The sequence below is a fragment of the Gymnoscopelus microlampas genome (genome assembly GCF_963454915.1).
Source record: "Gymnoscopelus microlampas genome assembly, chromosome: 5".
NCBI classification, from domain to species: domain Eukaryota; kingdom Metazoa; phylum Chordata; class Actinopteri; order Myctophiformes; family Myctophidae; genus Gymnoscopelus; species Gymnoscopelus microlampas.
Genome location: NC_139942.1, coordinates 25,295,102 through 25,319,850, shown reverse-complemented (window position 1 = coordinate 25,319,850; position 24,749 = coordinate 25,295,102). Strand labels below are relative to the sequence as shown.

At 42.2% G+C, this 24,749-nt stretch overlaps 1 protein-coding gene across 2 annotated transcripts in view; it reads left to right on the top strand.

The window, feature by feature from the left end:
• The first annotated feature begins 2,272 nt into the window (after positions 1–2,272).
• Positions 2,273–24,749, top strand: part of eif2b3 (eukaryotic translation initiation factor 2B, subunit 3 gamma) — a 61,869-nt gene continuing 39,392 nt past the window's right edge. The window contains exons 1-3 of one of the 2 annotated variants that reach the window (XM_084058783.1): positions 2,273–2,583; positions 5,630–5,786; positions 8,284–8,441. In XM_084058783.1, coding sequence (XP_083914909.1) covers positions 5,639–5,786; positions 8,284–8,441 — 306 coding nt within the window. In that variant the 5' untranslated portion in view covers positions 2,273–2,583; positions 5,630–5,638. Of the gene's footprint in view, positions 2,584–5,626; positions 5,787–8,283; positions 8,442–24,749 lie in introns of both variants that reach the window. The other variant, XM_084058782.1, reaches the window with a different exon arrangement.

Genomic DNA, 24,749 nt, shown 5'->3' with positions numbered 1-24,749 from the left:
AAGGTTAATGGGGTTTTAATTAACCGGATGGTGTACAGATCGCATGGGATTTAAATAGCATTGGATGAACGATCGGACTAAGTGTTGGGTTAAGGCACAAACTTAGTTGTATCCCATACATCAAAGTGCTTGGTAAAAGGTGGTAAAAGGATAAACCCTCTGCCTCTGCCTATGCTGCAGACATGGCAGAAGCCATCATAACAGTTGTGAAAACTAACTGGGACAGATGTTTCATTTGTCAGCAGGTCACCAAGGAAAAACTCATTCAGCCAAGTTTATTCAACAGAGAGCACGATCGTACTGATCATGATACCATTGCAAGAAATGTTCCATTATTTCATAAGATCAATGCTCTGCCTATCTTACTTAGTCCAACCCGACTAGATGAAGGTGATGGCATAGAAAGCACATTGACAAGAAACAGAGCAACATATCATTCAAGCTGTTCAACAACACAGAGCTGGAAAGGGCCCAAAAGAGAGCATCGACATCTGCTGAAGACACTGAAGATACCAAAGATATCCATGTCAAGAGACTAAGAAGATCTAATGTATGACCGGTCCAGTGATGTCACAACTGTGAACGAGGCCAGGCTTGATCTCATTGCCAGAAAGCAAAGACGATATGACTTGATCCTGCCAACTCAAGCAGCACTCAAAGAGCATGCCAAACGTGCTTCTTATGAGGCTGGATACGTATGGGGACAGGCATTGAAGCGACCTCCACAAATGCCGAGCCCATCTGACTGGGGATGGGTGGAACAGGACGAGAAGTGGAAAGTCTTCTGGACTCCACTTCCACCTATTGCGGAGAGTTGTTGGGAGTTGACCAAATGTGGGTGCACCAAGGCATGTACTGGAAGGTGTAAGTGCTTCAGATATGGACCCAGTTTCACATGCCTATGTAATTGCCCCTGCTAGAACCTATTTGCATGTTTATTTTGCCAGAGTTATTCCCCGTTGTCCTCTGTGTTTTCAAGTGTAGGCCTATGGCTCGGCTTCCCCTCGCCACATCGGCGCATCATGTTTAACTTTGTATCTAGTCTATTACTGTGTAATTTTCAGTTGTTACTTTGTAACATTGCTTCCACTACCTTCCACTGCCATATCTAACAGTGAAGCACATTTTCAGTTTAGTTCCTTAGTATAGTTTGTCATGGTTCCGTGGCTATTGCCATTCAGTGTTAGCCATTGCTCATAATTTTGGAGCACTGTCCGTTCAGCACCACAACTGTGCTTATCAGCACCACAACTGTGTTAATTTATTCATCTTATTTGTTGTTTCCCCACCCCTTAGTATCTATTTTACACATGTAATGGCTGTTAGTTAAAAAAAAATATATATATATTATCCTCCCTTGTGACTGTTACCTTGTCGTGGTAAGGGAGCTTGTGTAAGCCTACCTCAGTGAACCCGGAGAGCTACAGTATGCCGGTGGGAGGCAACTCCTGACAGGTTTTACCAAACTGGACAGCTTGTGGGCGAGGAGTCAGACAAAACACAGTCAAACAACCTCTCTTGACAGAGCTTTTTGAGGAGCCCAATACATTTCTATGAGAAAAGGTATCATTTAAGGATCCACATGGCGGACGGCAGACATCTTGAAATTTCAAGTGGCTGTGGGCGGTTTCTTGTCAAATGACCTTTTGATACGGCTCATGGCAATTTTCATGCTTGTATCACCAACTAAATGATTTCTTAAGCTTAACTGCTCCACTAAGGTGGTGGCCATCTTGAAAAATGGCCGCCATTTTGAAATTTCAAGTAGCTGTGGGTGACTTATTGTCAAATGACCCACAGAGACTGCTCATGCCAATTTCCATACTTGTATCACCAAATGAACCATTATATAACTTAAATGCTCCACTAAAGTGTCGGCCATCTTGAAAAATGGCCGCCATCTTGAAATTTCAAGTAGCTGTGGGTGGCTTATTGTCAAGTGACCCACAGAGACTGCTCATGCCAATTTTCATGCTTGTATCATCAAATAAACCATCATATCACTTAACTGCCCACTAAGGTATCGGCCATCTTGAAAAATGGCCGCCATCTTGAAATTACAAATGGCTCAGACAATATTCTTGTCAAGTGACCCATGGAGACTGCTCATGCCAATTTTCACGCTTTTATCATCAACTGAAAGATTCTGCCAGAAAAAAGCATTTAGCCGCTCCACTAGATGTAGAAAGAACGCTGATACTAGAAGGAACCTAACCTGACGCTGTCAGGTTAGAAGGAACCATCATGTGGACGAACCGGAGCTGAGGTTCCTGCACGGACTTCTTTCACGGGACGCACACAGATGTCATCATACATGCTAACGGTCGCCTGTTGCATATAGACTCATACCTAAATAACTAAACAATAACCGAATACATTTCCTTACCGTATATTCCAGGACGTGCGTGTCTCACATAGAAACCCTGCTGCTGGCTCTCCATCTCCTGTTTGTCGAAGCAGCGGCTGCCGTTCAAGTGCTACTCGTTAGCATAAGTGCTAACAACACAAAGTACATGCGACCAGCAGCGCTGTCATCATTATTCACTGACAACAAGTGACCACAGGATCTGTGCACGTTGACAGGTAGGTTCTGACATTGGTTCTCTCAAAGTGGGCTCCGGGGACCCCCAGGGGTCCTTGAGGGAGTTCCAGGGGTCCCCAGCTAAATGATAGATTAGGCACCAAATGGACTCTTATGGGTCTATAACTCTGAGAGTGTACAAATGGAACCAAATGAACCCTAACGGGTCCATTTGGTTCCAGTTGTTCACTCTCAGAGTTAAATTGACATAGATTTTACAATATAAATTGCGGTCCAAGTGATAGAAATGCCATAAAATGGGGGTCTGTAGCCTAATGCATGTCAAACTGGGGGTCCTTGAAATTAAAATGGTTGAGAATCACTGCTAGAGCCGTAAAAAATCTTCTCTTATGGGGGTCCCTGGCATATCTTTGAAATGGGGGTCCGCGGGCTAATAAGTGTCAATTTGGGGGTCCTTGACATGAAAAAGTTTGAGAACCACTGGGTTATGATACTATAGTCATTCAATATGATGTTATACTCATATAGTCATTCAATATGATGTTATACTCATATAGTCATTCAATATGATGTTCTAATATAGTCATTATATTAGAACTACATTCAACTACATGAAATGTACTCACTCATGCAATATGCTGCTATAATAATAATATAATAGCCATTATATACTGTTGTAATAGTCATTCAATATGCTGTTCTAATATAATCATTATTTTAGAACTACAGTACGCAATATGGTACCATAATAATACAATAGTCATTAAATATTCTGTTCTAATATAATCACTATATTAGAACTACATTAAACTACACAACATGTTGTCATGCCATATGCTGCTATAATGATACTGATATATTTGCCAGCATTAGCCTATATATGGAGATCTCCATAAATGGAGACTATCAACTTGCAAAGTCGTCATAGATACCTGAACGCGTGTCATATATACGGAGTCTGACATCAGCAACTCTGCTCAGATCTCCATATATAGAGATAACCGTCACGTCCAGGACTGACGGCATAGTCCCATATTTGGGCATAACCGACATAGGCCGACCCATGAACCCTAACGGGTCCATTTGGTTCCAGTTGTTCACTCTCAGAGTTAAATTGACATAGATTTTACAATATAAATTGCGGTCCAAGTGATAGAAATGCCATAAAATGGGGGTCTGTAGCCTAATGCATGTCAAACTGGGGGTCCTTGAAATTAAAATGGTTGAGAATCACTGCTAGAGCCGTAAAAAATCTTCTCTTATGGGGGTCCCTGGCATATCTTTGAAATGGGGGTCCGCGGGCTAATAAGTGTCAATTTGGGGGTCCTTGACATGAAAAAGTTTGAGAACCACTGGGTTATGATACTATAGTCATTCAATATGATGTTATACTCATATAGTCATTCAATATGATGTTATACTCATATAGTCATTCAATATGATGTTATACTCATATAGTCATTCAATATGATGTTATACTCATATAGTCATTCAATATGATGTTATACTCATATAGTCATTCAATATGATGTTGTACTCATATAGTCATTCAATATGATGTTATACTCATATAGTCATTCAATATGATGTTATACTCATATAGTCATTCAATATGATGTTATACTCATATAGTCATTCAATAGGATGTTCTAATATAGTCATTATATTAGAACTACATTCAACTACATGAAATGTACTCACTCATGCAATATGCTGCTATAATAATAATAATATAATAGCCATTATATACTGTTGTAATAGTCATTCAATATGCTGTTCTAATATAATCATTATTTTAGAACTACAGTACGCAATATGGTACCATAATAATACAATAGTCATTAAATATTCTGTTCTAATATAATCACTATATTAGAACTACATTAAACTACACAACATGTTGTCATGCCATATGCTGCTATAATGATACTGATATATTTGCCAGCATTAGCCTATATATGGAGATCTCCATAAATGGAGACTATCAACTTGCAAAGTCGTCATAGATACCTGAACGCGTGTCATATATACGGAGTCTGACATCAGCAACTCTGCTCAGATCTCCATATATAGAGATAACCGTCACGTCCAGGACTGACGGCATAGTCCCATATTTGGGCATAACCGACATAGGCCGACCCATATATGGAGATGTCTGACACTACCTGACATCATCATAGGGGCATTAGGGCCACAGCTAGACAGTATAAAAGGCTCGATGTGCCTTAGTTGGACACAGTTCCAGCATCGACCCCGAGCAACATTAACGAACAGAGGAATCATTTGGCCATTTTTGTGTCTAGCACAACTCCAGTCTATACGCTACTTTGCTTTTATGCTTTATACACATGAGAACGATCTAAATGAATAAGCCTACTGGATTAGTTTTATATGAACATAATGTCGAGTGATCTGTAAACGGTCTCGTCTCGTGTATGATCCACATGACCACATAGCAGCAGGACAATGTCAACAACAGCACCAATGTCAACGTCTACAGCAGCTGCAGATCCACTGGCACCTACACCTACACCGTTGTTTAAGAACTGCTGGAGCTGTCGGATCCTCTCCGGAGGCGCTTTGCTTCTGTCCGCCGCATATGTGTACAGTGGAGCCCGCAAAGCGATGGTCCGAGGCGGCCCGACCACCGTGGGGACAGTGTTTCAGATTAGTTTCGCTTTGGCATTGGCTTCCTGGGGAATCGTTGTCATCGCAGACCCAGTAGGAAAATCACACAGGGCTGACGGGAAGACATGAAGATTAGAGTACATCATGAACTGAATAGATAGAACAACCACCAACAAACATCTTTGCAGCTGATTACAGGCCAAGCAGATTCAACACAATCTTGTTCCAGACTGACAGAATGGTGTCCTACAATGACTGTAAATAAACTATGCAATACCAAAAAACAACAACAAAAAAAAAAAACATTAACGAACAGAGAGAGAAGCATCAAGAGATTCCAGTCATAATCGATTCTATAGCCTGACACATATTCTCTTAAGGGCTTTCGGATTTGGACAACGAGCCAGCCGATTAAGGGTTTTTACAGATACAATATAGTCATTCTATTCTATTCAGCAGACAGACGTCATGGAGCTCCAGGCGGTGTTGATGGCAGCAGGTGGGGGTTCCAGGATGATGGACCTGACCTACAACACCCCCAAACCTCTGCTGCCGGTGGGCAACAAGCCTCTCATCTGGTACCCCCTGAACCTTCTGGAGAGAGTGGGCTTTGAAGGTGATTTTTCGCTGTTTTTGCACGACACTGTTGTACAACATATCGTTGCTGTTGGGCAGAAACCTCTTGTCTCCTTATTCTAGCTTTTTGTTTTTTCGTAAATTAATGCCCTATACTTTATCATACTACAGCATCACACAATAGCATACAAAATAGCAGATATTCAAGCTCGAAGCGATCTGCTACTTTTACTATTTTTTTATTTGAAACCTGAAAAGTATGGAGTTTTGGAGATACTGAATGAGGTTTCCACCTGGCAGAGAGGACATTATAAAATAGGGCTTAACTGGTTAATCACACTAATTGAGCAAAAAAAAAAAGCTTCTCAACTATTAATTAGTTGATACAGCCTTTTCTTCATAATACAATGCTATCAATACTACTACTACTACTGCTATTACTTATTCACTCTCGAGTCTCGACTGTCTGTCTCTCTGTTTCTCTCTCTCTCTCTGTATCTCTCTTTTCATTCCATCTGTAATATTTTCTGGGTTTGATTCAGTGGTTTGGTGTTGTGTGTTTGCCAAATTGTCTTTGTTCTTCGTGTCAGTGGTACTGAAACTTCTCAGTGATTGGTAAGGCCACCTGAGGGACCATTTGTGTCCATTTTCTTTTCTCTCTGGAGGTACATTTGGAAGGAATTGAGTAGCTAGGTGCCCCTGTCAATTAGACTGTTAAAGCGTTGTGCGTGCGTGCGTGCGTGCGTGGTGCGTGCGTGCGTGCGTGCCTGTGTGATTGTGTGTGTGTTTGTGTGTGGATTTACACCCCGGTCTAAATCATGTAATAATAGCACAATGTGCATTCGGTCCACAAATGACTAGCCTGTAAAGGGATTTGATACAATGGGCTTGCTTGCCAGTAAACAGGACTGTTTATTAGAGCAGCCCGTAGGTCCGCCTAGACCTAAAGAAAAGCTACCTTCCTATACATTATCATCATGTGTGGCCAGCAGTTTACTGTGTGCAGCCAACTAGCCAAAGCCCTGCAATTAGATTTTACAAGGCTGACACAGCCATAGTGAGCTAAATGCCCAGGAGGAGACACATTTTTATACAGACAAGGGTAATTAAAGCAGTTTTTTTTTTGCTGTTTTTTCTTTTTTGGATTTGTTAAATGTTTTGGCCATTTTTGGGGAGGTAATGCCAGTGCCAACATAATGAAAGGCTGGTCTACACAGTAAACTTCTTCTCAGCATAAAATTGTATCCATTTGTAACTCTGCGTGTGAACAAATGTAACCAAATGGACCTGTAAGGGTTAAGTTAAGTTGACACTTACACTGAGTATTTTTTATTTTGTATGTTCTGATGACGTAGGATTGTGGCTACATTGCATATAGTCAAAAAAAGAGTTCTGTGCCATTTTGTAAACGCACAGCAACAGTACGCATACAGTATGTTTTTATTAGCAGCTTGGCTTCATTATCAGCTTTGCCAAATATGCTAGTCTCCCTCATTTTAGCATTTTTTTCCTGATAGCTCTGTCACTGCTGGGCACACATGTGTTCAATCTACAATCCATACGTTTTAGGAACTCAGGTCTCCCACGTGGGAAACCAAATATTTACCACTCATATACAAGGGGGAATCCCCCCCCCCTAGTCAGGGGAGATATTGGTTTATGAGCTTCAGGCAGTACTATTTGTCAACCAGTGGGTGTCCTATCCAACACCAGGGTCTAAATGTCTCATTAGAAGAGTAGGAGGCCTTATCCAACCACTGCAGATGTGCTGATCATGTTGTTACTCTACCATACAGATTGGTTAACTAGACCCTATAATATATACTTCATTGACCCGGGGTCCCCAGGGGTCTATATTTGGTCCCCTCCTTTTTCCCTCTACTCCAAATCTCTCTGTTGAAAATGGCCGATCTACAATCTCCACTTCACATTATGTTCATGTAAGTGGTCCTTACTAAAGTTTGTTATAAGATGCCACCATTTCTGTCTACTCACTCTGTGAGAGGAGAGCTGTGGACTGTTCAGAAACCTGCCTACTGTGATCATCATCGATAGGCAGGTTTGGTAATGTCAAACAAGATTTCAAATTCATATTTTTTATTAAGCCATTCAATCCAGGAACGCATCTCTGTCATTTTTAGATTACCTTTGGCTATTTTTGAAAAATAAATCATGAAAATGTGTACAAATCTTAACTTAAATCTTTGCTTCTGGGGGTCCCTGGAACATAATATTTTGAGATGGTTGGATAAGGCCTCCTACTCGTCACAATGAGACATTTAGACCCTGGTGTTGGATAGGACACCTACTGGTTGACAAGTAGTACTGCCTGAAGCTCATAACCACTGATATTATAGCAACATACGTTTTTTTTTTTTTTTTAACTGTCAGGCTTTAGAAGCCTTTTGTAGAATCAACCAGAAGCAAAGATTTGAGTTACAAATGTTCACTTTAGAAAAATAAATTGTAGATCTACAAGCTTGTAGCGCGGCACTCAGTGCTCATGTGGTTAATGTTTTTTTTTGTGGTCTCTCCAGAGGTGATAGTAATCACCACTAAGGAGGTGCAGAAGATGATGAGCACAGACCCCAAGATGAAGCTGGACGTGAAGATGAAGCTGGACGTGGTGTGCATCCAGGACGACGCAGACATGGGCACCGCAGACGCTCTGCGGCACATCCAGCAGAAGATCAAGGTGTGTGTGTGTGTGTGTGTGTAGCAGGGTGGCTCAGAGCTTCTGCCCCGGCCAAAGGGGGGATTCCCTGTTAGGCTAGCATGGTTCCCAAACACTAGGTCACTGAGACCCATGTTTGGGTCGTGGAACGATTTTTATGGGTTGTGAGTAAATCATTATTTAAAAAAAAAAAAAAAAAAAAAGAATTATCCATAAATTGAAAAAGTATTTTAAGAACTGTAGTGAAAATAGCCGATCTACAGTACAAGCTCACACCACGTCGCATTGCAAGTTTGGGTTCCGGGGAGACAACAAAATAGCAGAAAAAGTTTGGGAACAAAATGGGCTAGTGGATAAGATGTTTGGCTTGTTTGATGTTGGTGCCCCTTTAAAAATGAATTGCTGAACTGTATGCCGGTACAGGAATTCCAGACAGTCTCAGGCAGATAAGGCCCTTGCACACAGAGTCCAATATCTTCGCACGAACCCCCCCCCCCCCCAAAAAAACATCTATCTATCCATATATTAACAAAATCTCTGTGTGTGTGATCTTGAGAACAAACCGATCGACTTCAAACTCGCCTTGCCTTTCGCCGGTGACCCATGTGAGTGAGAAGTCGGTCGGATCAGCGTCTCTCTGAAAAATATCGATATATCCGCAAATGCATATGGAATACCTGATGTCATTAACACATTGACTGCCATCGGCTAATCTCAGAACGTCCATCGTAGTGCCAAGCAATTTCTTACCTTTTTTGTTTTTTTGATTCCGTCATAGGCCCCGCTAAATCCGTTTAAAATCCGCGTTCATTTGGTTCGACACAAACACGGGACCCGACCGAACAAAACGCTGAAAACCGTGCGGCGATCCGACACTGCATTCTGGAGAACGAGAGGAAAACGCTAAAATGGTGGATGCGGTGAGAAAAACAACAAGCCAGAGATAATGGCGTCCAAAGTTGACCGCTAGACAGGAAACGGAGGCGGGAGAAAAACCGGAAACAGTATTATTTCGTTTCCGGTCCGCCCACTTCGAGACCGGAAGTGCAAAAAAAATCCGGAATCTGCACCTGCACGATTTAACATGGGAAAACTACGGGACTACGGGCTACGGGAACGGCAGTTAACGGTTGGATTTAACGGCCCGTAGGACTACGGGCCTGGCAGTGGATGTGTTAATATGACGTCATTGTACATGATAGACTGGCCTGAACTCCATATTTGGGCATTCCTGACACGGAACTACATATATGGGCATAAAAGGGACAGACAGACAGATACAGAAATCTTCATACATGAGCATGAATGGGAAACAGACAGATAGACAGGTGGGGCATGCATTTCTAACTTGCATCGTTCCCAACTTGCATTGTTCCCAAGTATTTTTCAAGTACAGTAGGCCCGTGCCCACTGGGCACTGCCATCGGGCAAGTGGTTGCAATGGTACATACTGTAATACGGCACCTAGGAAGAAAGCCTTCATGTAGAGCGTCAGTGTGTGTCCGGCTGTCTGTCCGTGTGTCCGGGGATAATTCATTAATCTCACGAATCACTGGATTCACGAGATGAGTGGACTTCCCATCGCTGGACTGATCAGCGCCACATTTCTTATGCATGCTGCCAGTAGGCCAAGGAAGTAAATCCCTTCATATTGTTCACATATTGCGAATATTCATTTTTGTGTGAACGTTTTTCACATGTTATGAATTCATGATCTCACACCCAGTCCCACCGATCCACCCATCAGCCTTTCCCAAATATGGTGTTCCATACTGTAAAAAAAATATGACCTCAGAGAACCACAGGGAAACCACGGCATTATTTCAGCCAAAGCAAGCTAGAGCCCTGCATTTTTTAGAGGCGTTACAAACTGACTGAGCAATAAATTAAAAAGATAAGCCCAGTATACTCACATTATTACATTTTTGACAAAATTACTTATGACAGGCTTAGTTTTTGGGGGTTTCTGAACACTCCATGTTCTATGATAAACTAACCTTTTTTTCTCCCCCAATGGTGTTTATTCCAAGTTGAACACGGCTGGAAATTGTGGTGAATGAATCACTAGTGCTCTAATATCGGTTGAATCAAAAGATAATCATAATAATCTATGAAGTGTTAAAAAAAAACGCATCATCAGCTGGAACTGATCACTTGCCATTTTGGAAGGATATGTGCCATGGGGAAAGGGTGCGATTTCTTTTGGATGACGCAGACCAGTGCACACCAAATTGGATGTGCTTTCGTTGTCCGTCAAATTAAAAACAAAACAAAAACGCACCAGACTCTGTATAAATACCTATTGTAGAACACTGGCTCTTAATGTGGGGTTTCGGGGACTCCCAGGGATTGTTGAGGGCGTTAATAGCGTTTTTTTGGCTATTAAAAAATAGCAGATATACAAGCTCATAGCGCGGCACCGAGTGCCGCGCTATGAGCTTGTAGATCTGCTATTTTTGAAAAATCGTGAAAATGTGTGCAAATATTTGAATATATATATTTTTTAAACATTTGTAACTCAAATCTTTGCTTCTGGGGGTCCCTGGAACAAAATATTTCACAAATGTTCGGTTTAAAAAAAATATATATTCAATGATTTGCACAAATGTTCAAGATTTTATATAGCAGATCTACAAGCTCATAGTGTGGCACGATTTTAAATAGCAGATCTACAAGCTCATAGTGTGGCACGATTTTAAATAGCAGATCTACAAGCTCATAGTGTGGCACGCCAAGTTCAGGCTGAGCCGGTGCATCTGAGGAGCAGGAGGACTAGTCGATAGGAAGAAGGACATGGATCAATGTCAATACATTTTCATCAGGTCATGGTGAGATGTTATCAGGATTGGTTTGCACAAAGCAGTGGGTGTGGGTTTGTGGTGTGGGGGTTTTCTATGGTGTCCAAGTCCTTTCTTTTCATTGAATTTAGATTTCCCCAGACGTATCAGTAGGTAGTGGTGTAGCCATTTACGTAGCTAGGTCCCCGGTTGAATGACGTGGACCCGAAAGAGTCTGTAACTAATGGAGTGTGCAAATGGAACCGAAATGACCCTTACAGCATGATGTGGTTCCATTTGTACACTGTCGGGGTTACATTAACAGTTAAGATTCACTGCTATAGAATATCCTAGCAGTGGAACAGTGGTCAACCAGGGGTGCAGCTTGAGAGGCGATGCCAGGAAAACTCAATCTGCTCCCATCTGCACAACAGCTTTGCTTACTTTCAGTGAGGTCATTTGTTTTTTATTTGGTATTCTCCTTCTTTTTTTTTTTTTTTAAGGAAGGGATAGTCTACAGTGAGGCGGTCATTATTGGAAAATAAACCCACCGGCATGTCAAGGTTTATTTTCCAATAACGACAGCCTCACTGTACATTATCACGCTTATTACACGGTTACACGGCTTCCGCTTCCATTGCAGCGCAAGAAACACGGGGCTGAACACCAGTCTGTTATTGAGAACAGCTATCGGGAAATAACAGATTTCTTGCTGTTTCAGGAAATAACAGATTTATAGCAGGTTATAGCAGGTTATTATTAGACAAATGCTAGGTTCATTGTTTACCTGCTATTCTATAGTTTCAATGTACAGATTGTTATTTTGATAGTAATTATTTAGACTGATGCCATTTTCTTGGTTTATTGAGGCACTACACTGTCTCTGCATTTGATGTACCTTGCTTATTATAAGTCGCTCCGATTAAGAGCATCTGCTAAATGCCTAAATTGTAAACAGACTGTGTGATGCCTCTATTGGCCAATTAGAATCCAGTATTCAACAAAGCAGTATAACACGTTTTGATGTTAATGCTATTGAAAGTGTTTTTTTTTAATTATGTTTATGTATCTAACTTTCATCACTGTGGGACGAACGTGTATTTCCAAAACCGTCTAAATGAAAAGATTAGAACAACGAAAAGCGGTGTTCCATTGTATTATAGTGTGTGTTATCTGGTTAGTGCACGTTATACTAGAACTAGCACGTGCACAGATCTATTTTCGGTGCGCGACCACCGCATACAGTTAACAACAACTCAGGCTTAAGAGAGTATAAAGAGAGAAGGCAAAGTGAGAATAGTGATTGTCAGGAGAGATGGAGGGAGCGTGAAAGAAATAAATGGATGGAGGGGGGGGGGCTGGTGGGGGCGGGGGGGGGGGGGTGTTGGAGGGTTAGAGAGAGAGAGAGGGAGTGACGGAGAGATCCTGTGTGCCGCAGCGCCATCACTGATCCGTGCCTTCCCCTCCCTGGACGGCAGAAGAAGCCGAAGTGCCTCATTTCACCTGCCGAAAACACACCACACATACTGTAGCACGCATGCACACACACACACACACACACACACACACACACACACACACACACACACACACACACACACACACACACACACACACACACACACACACACACACACACACACACACTCACACACAATCTTCCCTACACCGCTGCCGCCAGACCCCCGTCTTGTCCTGCCTGCTGCCTGCTCAACCTTCCATCCCACGCTCCATGTTTCCATCCATCCATCCATCTCTTTCTCTCCTTCTCTCGCTCCCTCCCTCTCTCCCTCCCTCCATCCGTCTCTTTCTCTAAACAGATGAGGTCATGGTGGAGGGCCTATAGCCAGCCTCCTGCCAGTCAGTTTAAACCGGCGTGCACCATTTACACTCATCCTGCACATCTGTTTGCATGTGTGCGTGCGCGCGCACACGCACGCACACACGCACACACACACACACACACACACACACACACACACACACACACACACACACACACACACACACACACACACACACACACACACACACATATGCGTGCGTGCGTGCATATGTGTGTGTGTGTGTGTGTGTACCAGTCTATAGAACGGACCAGTGATACTCACCCCAGAGCGATGTGCGTGCGTACACAGTGTGTGTACAGTACAGTATGTGTTTTTGTGTGTTTGTACGGGTGTGTGCACAGCCAGTCAAAGGAGCGCACCATTGATAACAACCAACCAGAAGGAAGCATTCAGCGGCTTTGGGCCCTGGATGACATACTGTACAGTACAGGACATGGGGGGAATTTAGAGTTGTGTGCGTGAGTGTGCACGTGCAGATAGGTTGTTAACGGCAGATTGCTCTTTTTCGTTCTTTGCTTGAGGTCAAAACGATACTTTAAACCAGTGGTTAAAGTACCATTATACTACGTTGTTGTATCCAAGCCGGATCACAATCGATTGATTTATCATTAAAATAAGCATGTGCTGAAAATGCACACGGCCGCGATTTGCCTTTAAGATTTTCAAGTGGGCCCTGATCCAGAAAAGGTTGAAAACCACCGTGTTAATCATGCCGAGTCCCTCAGGGCTCTATACTAGTATCGTTTCTGTTTTCTGTTGTCGTGGGGAAAGCTTCCGCTGAAAATAGTCGTTCGATAAGCTCACATTGGTCACAACGCGTTGTGAGCTTATCGATTTAGCTATTTTCTGCTAAAGCTTTCCCCACAATACAGATGCTAGGGTTTAACACATTCAAGCCTGGGACGCAACTACAAAAGTCCTCTGAATCCTAACAGTTTTCTGAAAAACGTATGTTGCTAACAGTGGTTCTCAAACTTTTTCATGTCAAGGACCCTCAAAATGATATGTATTTGGCTGCCGACCCCGATTTAAAAAAAATGTGTTCTAAGGACCCCCCAGAAGCAAAGATTTGAGTTAAAAATGTTCGCTTGAAAAAATATATATATTCAAAGATTTTGCACAAATGTTCAAGATTTTAAAAAAATGGCAGATGTACAAGCTCATAGCGTGGCACCGAGTGCCGCGCTATGAGCTTGTAGATCTGCTATTTTTGAATAGCCAAAGTATAAAATAATGGATATAGCTCAAATCTAAAATGACACAGATGCGTTCCCGGATTGAATGGGTAAAGTGGTCGAACAACTTTTGGCCTGTTTTCTAAAAAGCAAATATAGCCGATCTTAACAAGATCACAATGCGATGACGGGTACCACATGGGACAAGTGAGCACAGCCACGTACCACACAGGACGGCGAGTCCCTCGTTCAATACCCGGCTGGCTGGACCATTTGCTACATGTTACTACCCCTCCTCTCTCTCTCTTGTGTTTCCTGTCTCTCTCCATCATATATCTATCAAATAGAGGCGCCGAAAAAAAGCCCAAGAAATAACAACGCCCAGCAGAGTGACGGAAAAGACCAAGCATAAACTAGCAGTAGCACCAGCTTAAAGGAGTAGTTCACCCAAAGAATTACCTATTTCTTACCGCCAGTTATCAAATTATTGGCTTAGGAATGCGATAAAAACTTCTTCTTCATCTTCAGGAATTCAATGCTTCATGGGGTGTGTAATTGATAGAAAATAAGTCATTTATTTGGTGAACTACTCCTTTAAGTTTATCAGGACTCCAAAATTGATAAAAAGTTTAGTTTGTAGCACTTTTTAACCGCACTCTAACTGTTACTCTATTGGGAATTTTAACAACCCTTGTCTACAATTTCTTAATTTGTATAGTAGTGCTAGTGTATATCGTGTATGGACCAATAATGGGGATTTTAAAACTTATGCTAAAAAATTACACCCTGTGTGAAGGTAGCGGCGCCTTTGATACATTTTGTCATCGATATGTGTTTATAATGTGTTTATAGCCATATGTCACGTGAAGCTTGACCAATCAGAACGTTGACGCACACGGACAAAGTCAGGTATAGAGCAGCTAGCGCCGCTAAAAATAACTCAACATAGTACCCTTAATACTGTAATAACACTTACTTATACTTATTAAATATTTGTTGTTACATTAATTCGTTTAATTTCCTCAACATTCAGCTGCAGTGACGACAATAAAGAGATCATCACAAATAACAACAGTAGCAAGTAGAAGGTAAAGAAATTACATTAATCATACTGTAGCACATTGGTTCTCAAAATGGGGTCCGGGGACCCCCAGGGTTCCTTGGGGGGGTCCCTAGCAAAAATCGTGAAAATTAGTGCAAACATTTTGAATATATATATTTTTTAAAGCGAACATTTGTTACTCAAATCTTTGCTCCTGGGGGTCCCAAAATATTTGAGATGGGGGTCCGCAGCCAGATACATGTCATTTTGGGGGTCCTTGACATGGAAAAGTTTGAGAATCACTGCTGTAGCATACTGAGGTTCTTGCGGGTGCTGTGTGCATGGGTCTAAATTCTAAATATATCTAAATATATCCATTTAAGTGTGTGCGCACTGCGCAGAGTATGATGTGTAAAATATCTATATATACTGTGTGCTTTGTTGACATCCATAACATGGATATATGGATGTATGTTTGCACATGAATCTTTTAACCCATTAAGACATGAGGCGATTCTTAAAAAAAATCTAAATCCTAACAGTTTTTGGAAAAAAATATAGAAAAAATAAAATCACTATTTTTCAAAAAATATTTTTGAATAGCCAAAGAAATCTAAAATGACACAGATGCGTTCCAGGTCTTAAACAACCTAGCATGGCCATATGAGTTCAAACTGTAAATGTTTAAGTTGAGATACACACTCACTCTCGTGTTACTATAGTTGTGAGGACATCAATTTTTTTCAGTTTTAGGACGGCAATTATTTTTTAAATACATTTTTTTAAAAGATAATTTTGGGGGCTTTGTACCATTTTATTTATAGTCTTCATTAGAGACAGACAGGAAACAGGCAGAGAGATGGGGAGAGACATGCAGCAAAGATCGTCGGAAACGGGACTTGAACCCGCGATGGCTGTCAAGACTACACCGGAGCCCATGGTGCCCGGACTGCTACGCCAGCCGTCCCGGCCTGGGCGGCAATTTTATGAATGATTTTTTTAACTCTATTTGAACCGAAAATAGTTGATCTACAAGCTCACAACACGTCACGTTGCAACACGTTGAGAGCTGGTCCATCGGCTATTTGTTTTCTGTCCGTATGAAATCAGGCATAACAAAAACCCTAACCTCTAAATGCCTAGTCCTAATCCTAACCCCAACGTGAATCTTTTCCTGATTGTAAGCCTAAAAGAAAAGAAAAAAGATATACTTGTGGAGACATTTGGCCCTCACAAGAATAGTAATACACACACACACACACACACACACACACACACACACACACACACACACACACACACACACACACACACACACACACACACACACACACACACGTACACACACAGAAGGGGGACCAGCTCCAGCATGCTCCCATTGAGAATGCTTGGGTTCCTAATCCTTTGAGCAGCCGGCTAGATTAGAGGCATTGAGTTACACACACACTCCAACGTACACACACTGTAGGGTGATGAGTGAAGAACCCGAGCAATAGCCTGCCAAATCCCTGTGTGGAGATCACTCAAACAAACTGTCACACACACACACACACACACACACACACACACACACACACACACACACACACACACACACACACACGTTTGTATTACTGTACTTGCGAGGACGTCAACATTTTAGGATGGCATTGAAAATAGCCGAAAATGTGCATTTATAAATGAGGTATAACTCTTAACCCCAACCCTAAATCTAACCTCTTAATGTCTAATCCTAACAATGACCCCAACCTGGATCTTTTACTGATTGTATATTCTAAAACTCTGTTTTTTAAAAACCATAAAACAAACAATCATTTCCCTTGTGAGGGCCAGGAAAATTCTCCTCGCAAAGTCTATTTATAAACATTTTACTATGCTTGTGGGGACATATTGTCCTCACAAGTAAAGTAATACAAGTATGCACACGCACACACACACACACACACACACACACACACACACACACACACACACACACACACACACACACACACACACACACGGATACAAACGCACACACGGATACAAACGCACGCACGCATGCCACTTTACACAAATACCCTCCCACAAAGGGATTTGGTGTAACCTATCAAACAAAATACTTACAGGAATTGGTGTGGAGTCTGGGTGTGTTTAGTGGGTCATTTTCCCCTCTAGCCTTTTATTCAGGAGAAAGATTAACAACCGCATTGCTGTGGGGTTTGCCTCAGTCATCAGCTACGGTGACGTTACAATGAAAAAATGGATATGCCCCGAATAATAACTTGCATCTTTCCCCATAAGGGCTTAACTGTTGAATGGAGTGGTTTACATGGACTGTATTGTCTTGCCGTGACTGCTTAAGTCCCTTTGACGTTTTCATTGTCAACCAGGTTTGATCAGCTGGCGTCTTGAGTCGGCGTGGGCTAAAAGAGTAGGTGCACGTGTTTTCAGCAAGCCCAAGAGAAGCCACTAGAACACATGAGCTCACACACGCCCATTCGAAAATAGCCGATCTACAAGCTCACAACGCGTCGATAAGTTGTAAGCTTGAAGATCTTCTATTTATTTATTTTTAATCATGAAAAGAGTGTTTTTCGAAACATTTTAAATACACAAATCTTGTATGGGGGTCCCTGGGCACACAATATTTTCAGATGGGGATCCGCGGACAAATGCATATGCATTTGGGGGTCCTTGAAAAGTTTGAGATCCAACAGGTTTAAACAACATTAGGAAGGTAGCCCAAATAAGCAACTACACATAAGAAACAAGCCCCAAAAAAACTCAACCCGCAAGCCGCAACTACCAATATTTACAAGCAACTTTACAGAAAAAACAAGTCCAACTTGGCAACCCTGGCTTTCAGATTCTCGGATTGAAAAGTGCGTCCAGAGCTGTTCGCCGCTCAAACATTGAAGCCGTTAAGACAAAGAGCGTTTTGGCAGAGCAGGACTGAGAGATCCAACACAAGCTATTTCATGTGAGCGGGACACAGGAGATGCGGTTGAATGAAGACAAGACCCATGCCTTCTCTTTTCCCTCTCTCTGGTACCCCCCTTCCCTTTCTACTCTCTTTCTTTCTGCCTTTTCCTCTAATGTCCTTTGGTGAGGTCCCTGATTCTGGCATAGCCATGATACAGTAGCGTTACACTTTAACCACACACACCCAGAGCATCCCTATTCTTGGCATGTCATAAATCGACCAATCAGGGAACCCATTCGGTAAAAAAAAAGAAGAAAAAAAAAACAATGCCTTTGTTTTTGCCAATGGGGGCACAACCTCCTTTTTTGCATTAAACAGGAACTTGGGTTTGGCTCCTTCCGGGTGCTCCTTTGTTAATTCCTGCTAACAACAACATTGCATGTTTAAAGCAGTAGTGCTGACAGATTCTGCTGTGAGGAGAATCTGTCTTCAGAGATTAATAATAGACACATTCGGTAAAATAGTCTTTAAGCTTCACCGTAAATATATGATCTACAAGCTTGGCTATTTTTGGCAAAGAGATTTGATTGTAGAGGGATAAAAAGGAGGGGCCCAAGTACAGACCCCTGGGTAATCCCGGTGGGATTTAAGGGGTTAAGGACATGTCTTACTTTAAGACAAGGGGTTAGCTGTTACAGGTCCAGTGTCCGTCGTGTGGATCAAATGTGTGACTTTTCAGCTAAGTTCAGATCTTTATTGTCCCACATGGGAAATGTGGCGGTCTAACGGTCTGTAGAAACCAATGGAACAATAGACGGGATGAAAACTAAAATAAAAACGATAGATAATCAGCTATAAACAGTTAAAACAAATGAATACAGTTAACAGACAATCCATAAAAACGCTACCCTAAAAACAAGAACCAAAATGTGATATAAGGAACTATATGTGGAAAGTGCTGATGGAGGCCTTGGGCAGTGTGCAAATAACGTTTCTTTATTGTACATTTCGTTGCTGTCAGGCGGAGACATGGTTTAAAGCCAAATAAAGTCCCCAATCTGTGATTTGTGAAACCATCGGCACAATATGTAGACTTATGTTTTGTTCATATTTATCTAAACCTATTATGTTCTACATTCCAGTTGAAGAAATTGCAGATTGAGGCTTTAACCTTTTTGCTTTTATGAAATATCCGAGACCATTTAGGGTTCTTTTGGACGATGCCTCTGAACACTGTATGCTATAGCTAGTTTGACCAATTCAAACACTCTTTAATCTTATCCATTGCTAGTGTGAACACTTCAATCACTCTTTCATCTTATCTTCAAAAGCTGGAAATAGCAGACCTACAAGCGCACAGTGAGCTTGTAGATCGTCTATTTTCGGTGCGCGACATGATTCCATTGAAGACTTCTGTGGAATCCAAGCGACTGAAATCAGTCGTGGCGACTGAGAACTTAAATCCACGTGGAAAACTCATATCTCCATATTTCAACGTTTTTTGTTTTCATTTTGTAAATCAATGCCTTACCTCATCATACAAGAGTGTCGCACAAAAAGTAGTGAAAACAGCAGATCTACAAGCTCACAACGCGTTGTGAGCTTGTAGATCGGCTGTTTTCACTATTTTTTTTTATGTTCTTAAAATGTATAATAAAAAATGAACGGCTTTGGGACATACAAGGTTCCCACACGACAGCGCCGCTATAAGAAAGGAGTGTTTGTACGCATTGCACCTGGTCATTGCAACCTCTGTCCTGCAGAGAGCAGCTGACATTCCTCATTAAGGGGGCGGTTTGGATTATTGGCACTTCTCCTCGCCCTCTGCCAGGACTCCCCAAAGCTAAAGATTAATGTGGACCGCTGCTCACCGGTTAATCTATGCCAATCACCGTAAACTGCTTTGCTTGATCTGGTTTTGTTTCTTATAACTTTGAGGTTTTTGCCGAAGCAAAACGATCAGTGATCGGACACTCTCCTATTAGAGCTCTAGCTCTAATAGCTCTATATTCTGATAGTACTCATCGACATAGAGTGTTTGTTCAGTAACATGGGTCTCCCTGTCTCTCCTGCTCTTTATTTATTTCTTTTTGGGGGTGTCCCTCTCCAGCTCTTCATTAAACAGAACATTTCGGGGTGCCAATTCTATCCAATCCGGAGAGAGAACTCATGCAGGATACAGATTAAAGGAGAATTCTGGACTACGTTTTTCTTACCTATATATTTATATTTATAAGATATTACTATATCCTAGGAGGTGTTTGTGTGAGATGCGCCACTCTGGAAGTCTCGCAAACCGAGATTTCGCCTTTGATCAGTTTGTAAACACTACGGTGGCCCATTTGGGACAAAAACACTGTGGACAGTTTTTTGTCATTAGGAAAGTCAGATATGGACAAAAAATTATGTATAAAATCGCGATAAAAATACACGATCTAGCGCATGGACCGTCCGCTTGGGTTTTTTAGCTGCGGTGGACTCGGGATGGAGTTATGACATTTTTTCTACTGTACCACTCGTCCTAGGATATATAAGATTACGATTTTTCGCCAGAATACGGATACCTTTCAACCACATGAACCCGAAGTGGGGGCCACCAGGGGTCGCCGGTGGGGGGGCTAATTGGAAATGAGAGAAAATAATAATAATATATTGTTGCTGTCGGGCAGAAACCTCTTATCTCCATGTTTTAACTTTTTGAGTTTTTTTATTAATGCCTGAAGCGACGCGTTTTGAGCTTGTAGATCTGATACTTTTGATGCTTTTGAATTTGAATCCTGAAAAGTAACAGTTTTGGACTACTAATACTGTATGAGGTTTCCACTCAACAGAGACGATATATACGTATTGATAAAATTAAATCATTGTCTCAAAAATGATCAGAAAATATTAGAAAATAGTGATCTTCAAGCTCACAAGCTTTCAGATCTGCTATTTTCACATTTTCATTCTTTATTGTTATAATGTGTTGGGTGTCATTAAAGTCAATGGGGGGGTCTGCAGCCAAAGGCTATAGTTAGTTCAGGGGTCCTTGGCATGGAAACGTTTGGGAACCCCTGCCCTAGCGTCCCTATTGTTGGCATGCTATAATAATAGGCGAATATTAAGCAAAATAATAGCCTATCTACACGGCAGACTCACAACTTGTGGTTATTTCACGCACAACGTTATGAGAGGTCAGAAAGAGGTTACTTAGTTGACACAGAGATTCCATGCAACCTGCAGCTGTAAACAGTAGTTATTATGGATCGGTGTCATCTACCACCGGAATGTGCAAGAGTAAACTCCTATTTGACAGCAGAGAGAGACCACACGCATGTGTTTTTGGGTGTCCTCGTTGTGTGCATACGTGTAACTGTGTGTGTGTGTGTGTGTGTGTGGGTATGTATGTATGTGTGTGGTCCTGACCTGTCCAGCAGAGATCATGGCTGTTGAAAGGCCAGAGTGTCTCTGTCAGTTGACCCTCCAGCTGACTCCACTCTGCTGTCGCCTTTGTGTGTGTGTGTGTGTGTGTGTGTGTGTGTGTGTGCGTGCGCGCGACTGTGCGTGCGACTGTGTGCGCGTGTGTGAGTGTGTGCGCGGGCTCACGAGACTGCATGCGCTGGTTGCATATCTGCTATATCTCTGAATGTGCCCATGTGTTTACGTGTGAACGTGTGCGCGTGAGTGAGTATGCGCGCACGTGAAACAAGACAAGAGGCAGAGAGAGAGAGAGATGCTGGGGTTTGCCAGTGTCAGTTGATCTGATGCAGAACACCTCCCCAGTTGTACCGTGACAGCTTCCTGTCGCCTGGTTAGCAGAGAGTAGACCAGGCTAATGCTGGGGGGGGGTTTAACCCCCCCCACAGGTCAACCTGCGCCCCATCCTCCATCACCCATTAAACCTATCACATGTTCTTCACATCACCCTCCTCCTCCTCCTTCAAATATTAGTTACGATGTAAGGCAGTGGTTCTGAAACGTTTGTGAACATTTTTAACTCAAATCTTTGCTTCTGGGAGTCCCTGCAACCAAATATTTTACAAGATGCTCCCCTTAAAAATATATATATTCAAAGATTTGCACACATTTTCACGATTGTTCAAAGATAGCAGATATACAGTACAAGCTCATAGCGCGGCACTCGGTGCCGCGCTATGAGCTTGTATATCTGCTATTTTTGAATAGCCAAAGAAATCTAAAATGACAGAGATGCATTCCCGGATTGAGTGGGTTAATTTCAAGGACCCCCCATTACTCTGAGAGCGTACAAATGGAACCAAACGGACCCCGGAAAGGTCAGACCTCTGAGGGTCCATTTTGCATAACTGAGGGTCCCTGGACCCCCGCTTTGAATCAGAATCACTTTTATCGTCACATCACAGTTTACAGGTGTAAAAAATAGTGGGCCGAAATATTTTTTTGTGCAAGCCCCCATCGTTTATGTTGTTTCCAGAAAGACACGGGAAAAAATAAGAGGGAGGGATCAAGGGGAAAAAGAAAGAAAGATAAAAAACAACAACAACAAAGGTATCTAGATATATGTACACATAGCATATCCATCTGGAGAACAACTGATGAAAGGAATAGTTCCATTGCACCTTTTTCTTCACATAGATGTGTGTGTGTGTGTGTGTGTGTGTGTGTGTGTGCATTTATTCATACATACATACACACACACACACACACACACACAGACTGTACAGGACGTCCTACTATCTTTTTCTTCTTCTTTCACTCCTTGCCTATTTGAATTCAGCCTTCTGGGGTTAACATTCTGCTAAAAATAGCCGATCTACAAGCTCACAGTGCTTTTCGTTGCAACATGTTAGCATCTATCTGCTGCTTTCGGCAGATATTTAGTGTAGAGCGAAAACAGGAAGGCTTAAGTGGCTAGCCTCTGCCCTTGCTCCCTCTGTTCCCTCTGATCCCTTCCTTACTATCTGGCCTCCTTCCTTCCACCTTTCCATCTTTCTTTCCATCTTTCTTTCCTTCTTTCCTTCCTTCGTTCCTTCTCCCTCTCAGTCTCGGGGGAAAGGTTGTCTCTGTCATTGGGGCTGCTGGTGCTAATGGTGGGATTAGTCTGTCTGCTGACAGCGCACGTCACTGGACAGCCAAATGGACACCCCACACACACACACACACACACACACACACACACACACACACACACACACACACACACACACACACACACACACACACACACACACACACACACACACACACACACACACACACACACACACACACACTTCAGCACATCAATGGAGGCTAGTTAGTAAAATGACTGATGGAGGTTTAGCTCTAGTCTAATTCTGGGTGTAGTGTAAGCGATATCTCAATGGAATTCCCATTATTCTCCTACATGGGCCCAAACGGTCCTTTGGCCTCCATGTTATTACATAGCTGGGATACTGAGAATAGCTGAAGCTATAATGAAGATGGTCCTGGCAGGGTGGGCCGAGGTGTGTGTGTTGTTGAGAGTTTGAACCAGTGTTGCCAGACTTTTGTTTGTTAGACCAGTGGCTCTCAAATGTTTTCATGTCAAGGACCCCCGATATTATACGTATTTGGCCGCGGCACAAAGTGAGCTTGCATATCTGCTATTTTTGAATAGCCAAAGTATAAAATAATGGTAAAAGAATTAAGTGGTTAAAATGATTGTGATGCTATATTAACTACTTTTGCTAGGGACCCCCCTGGAACCCACCCCAAGGACCCCTGGGGTTCTCCGGTGATATATATATATAGCTAAAAAAAATCTAAAATGACAAAAAACGCAACCCGCTATTTGCAACTACCAATATTTGCAAGCGACTTTGCAGGAAAGCAAGTCCAATGTCGCTTATAATAAGTGGACATGGCAACACACTTCCGGCTGTGTCCCCAAAATGTCTTGCAAACAGTGGGAAAGATTATTTGAAGCATACTGACCTCTGTGTCCTCATTAAAACCTGGCGTCCCTATTTTCAGCATGTCATTATAGGCAAACATTTAACCACTTGAACTTTTGTGTCCCTATTCTGGGTGTGTCATAATAGGTGAACATTCGGAAAAGATTGGCGGACATAATACATTCGAGCCCGCAGGCTTGTGTGCTTGTAGATCGGCTATTATTGGCGAAGAGATTTGGTGTAGATGTGATGCGTTGTGAGCTTGTACTTCATACAGTGAAGTATAAAATAGGACTAAAGTGGTTAAATGATTTAGCCGAGTCATCCCCGTTCTCTGATATAATGGCTCTTATGTTTGCACCAGGCTATTTGAAGTAGACTTGGAGACCGATATATCTTCGTAAGGTTTACAGCATTAGTATCATTTAAAGTATGTTTGAATTATCTCCACAGACACTGTAGACAGTGTCCTAAAGTGCTCACATTGTTGTCAAAACAAGTTAAAATGAAGGCCTCAAGTGACACTCCTAGCTTGTCTCTAGAACCCTACATTCACAAAGTCATTTTGTCTTCCTCGATGAGACGACAGACTAATCCGTTAACAAGTCGTTTCAATTGTGCAAGTTCATTTTGGCATCACGACTACACAATTGCTTTTGTTAGATCTAAGTAATAGACAATACCACACAGTTTGGTTCGGCTTTGTT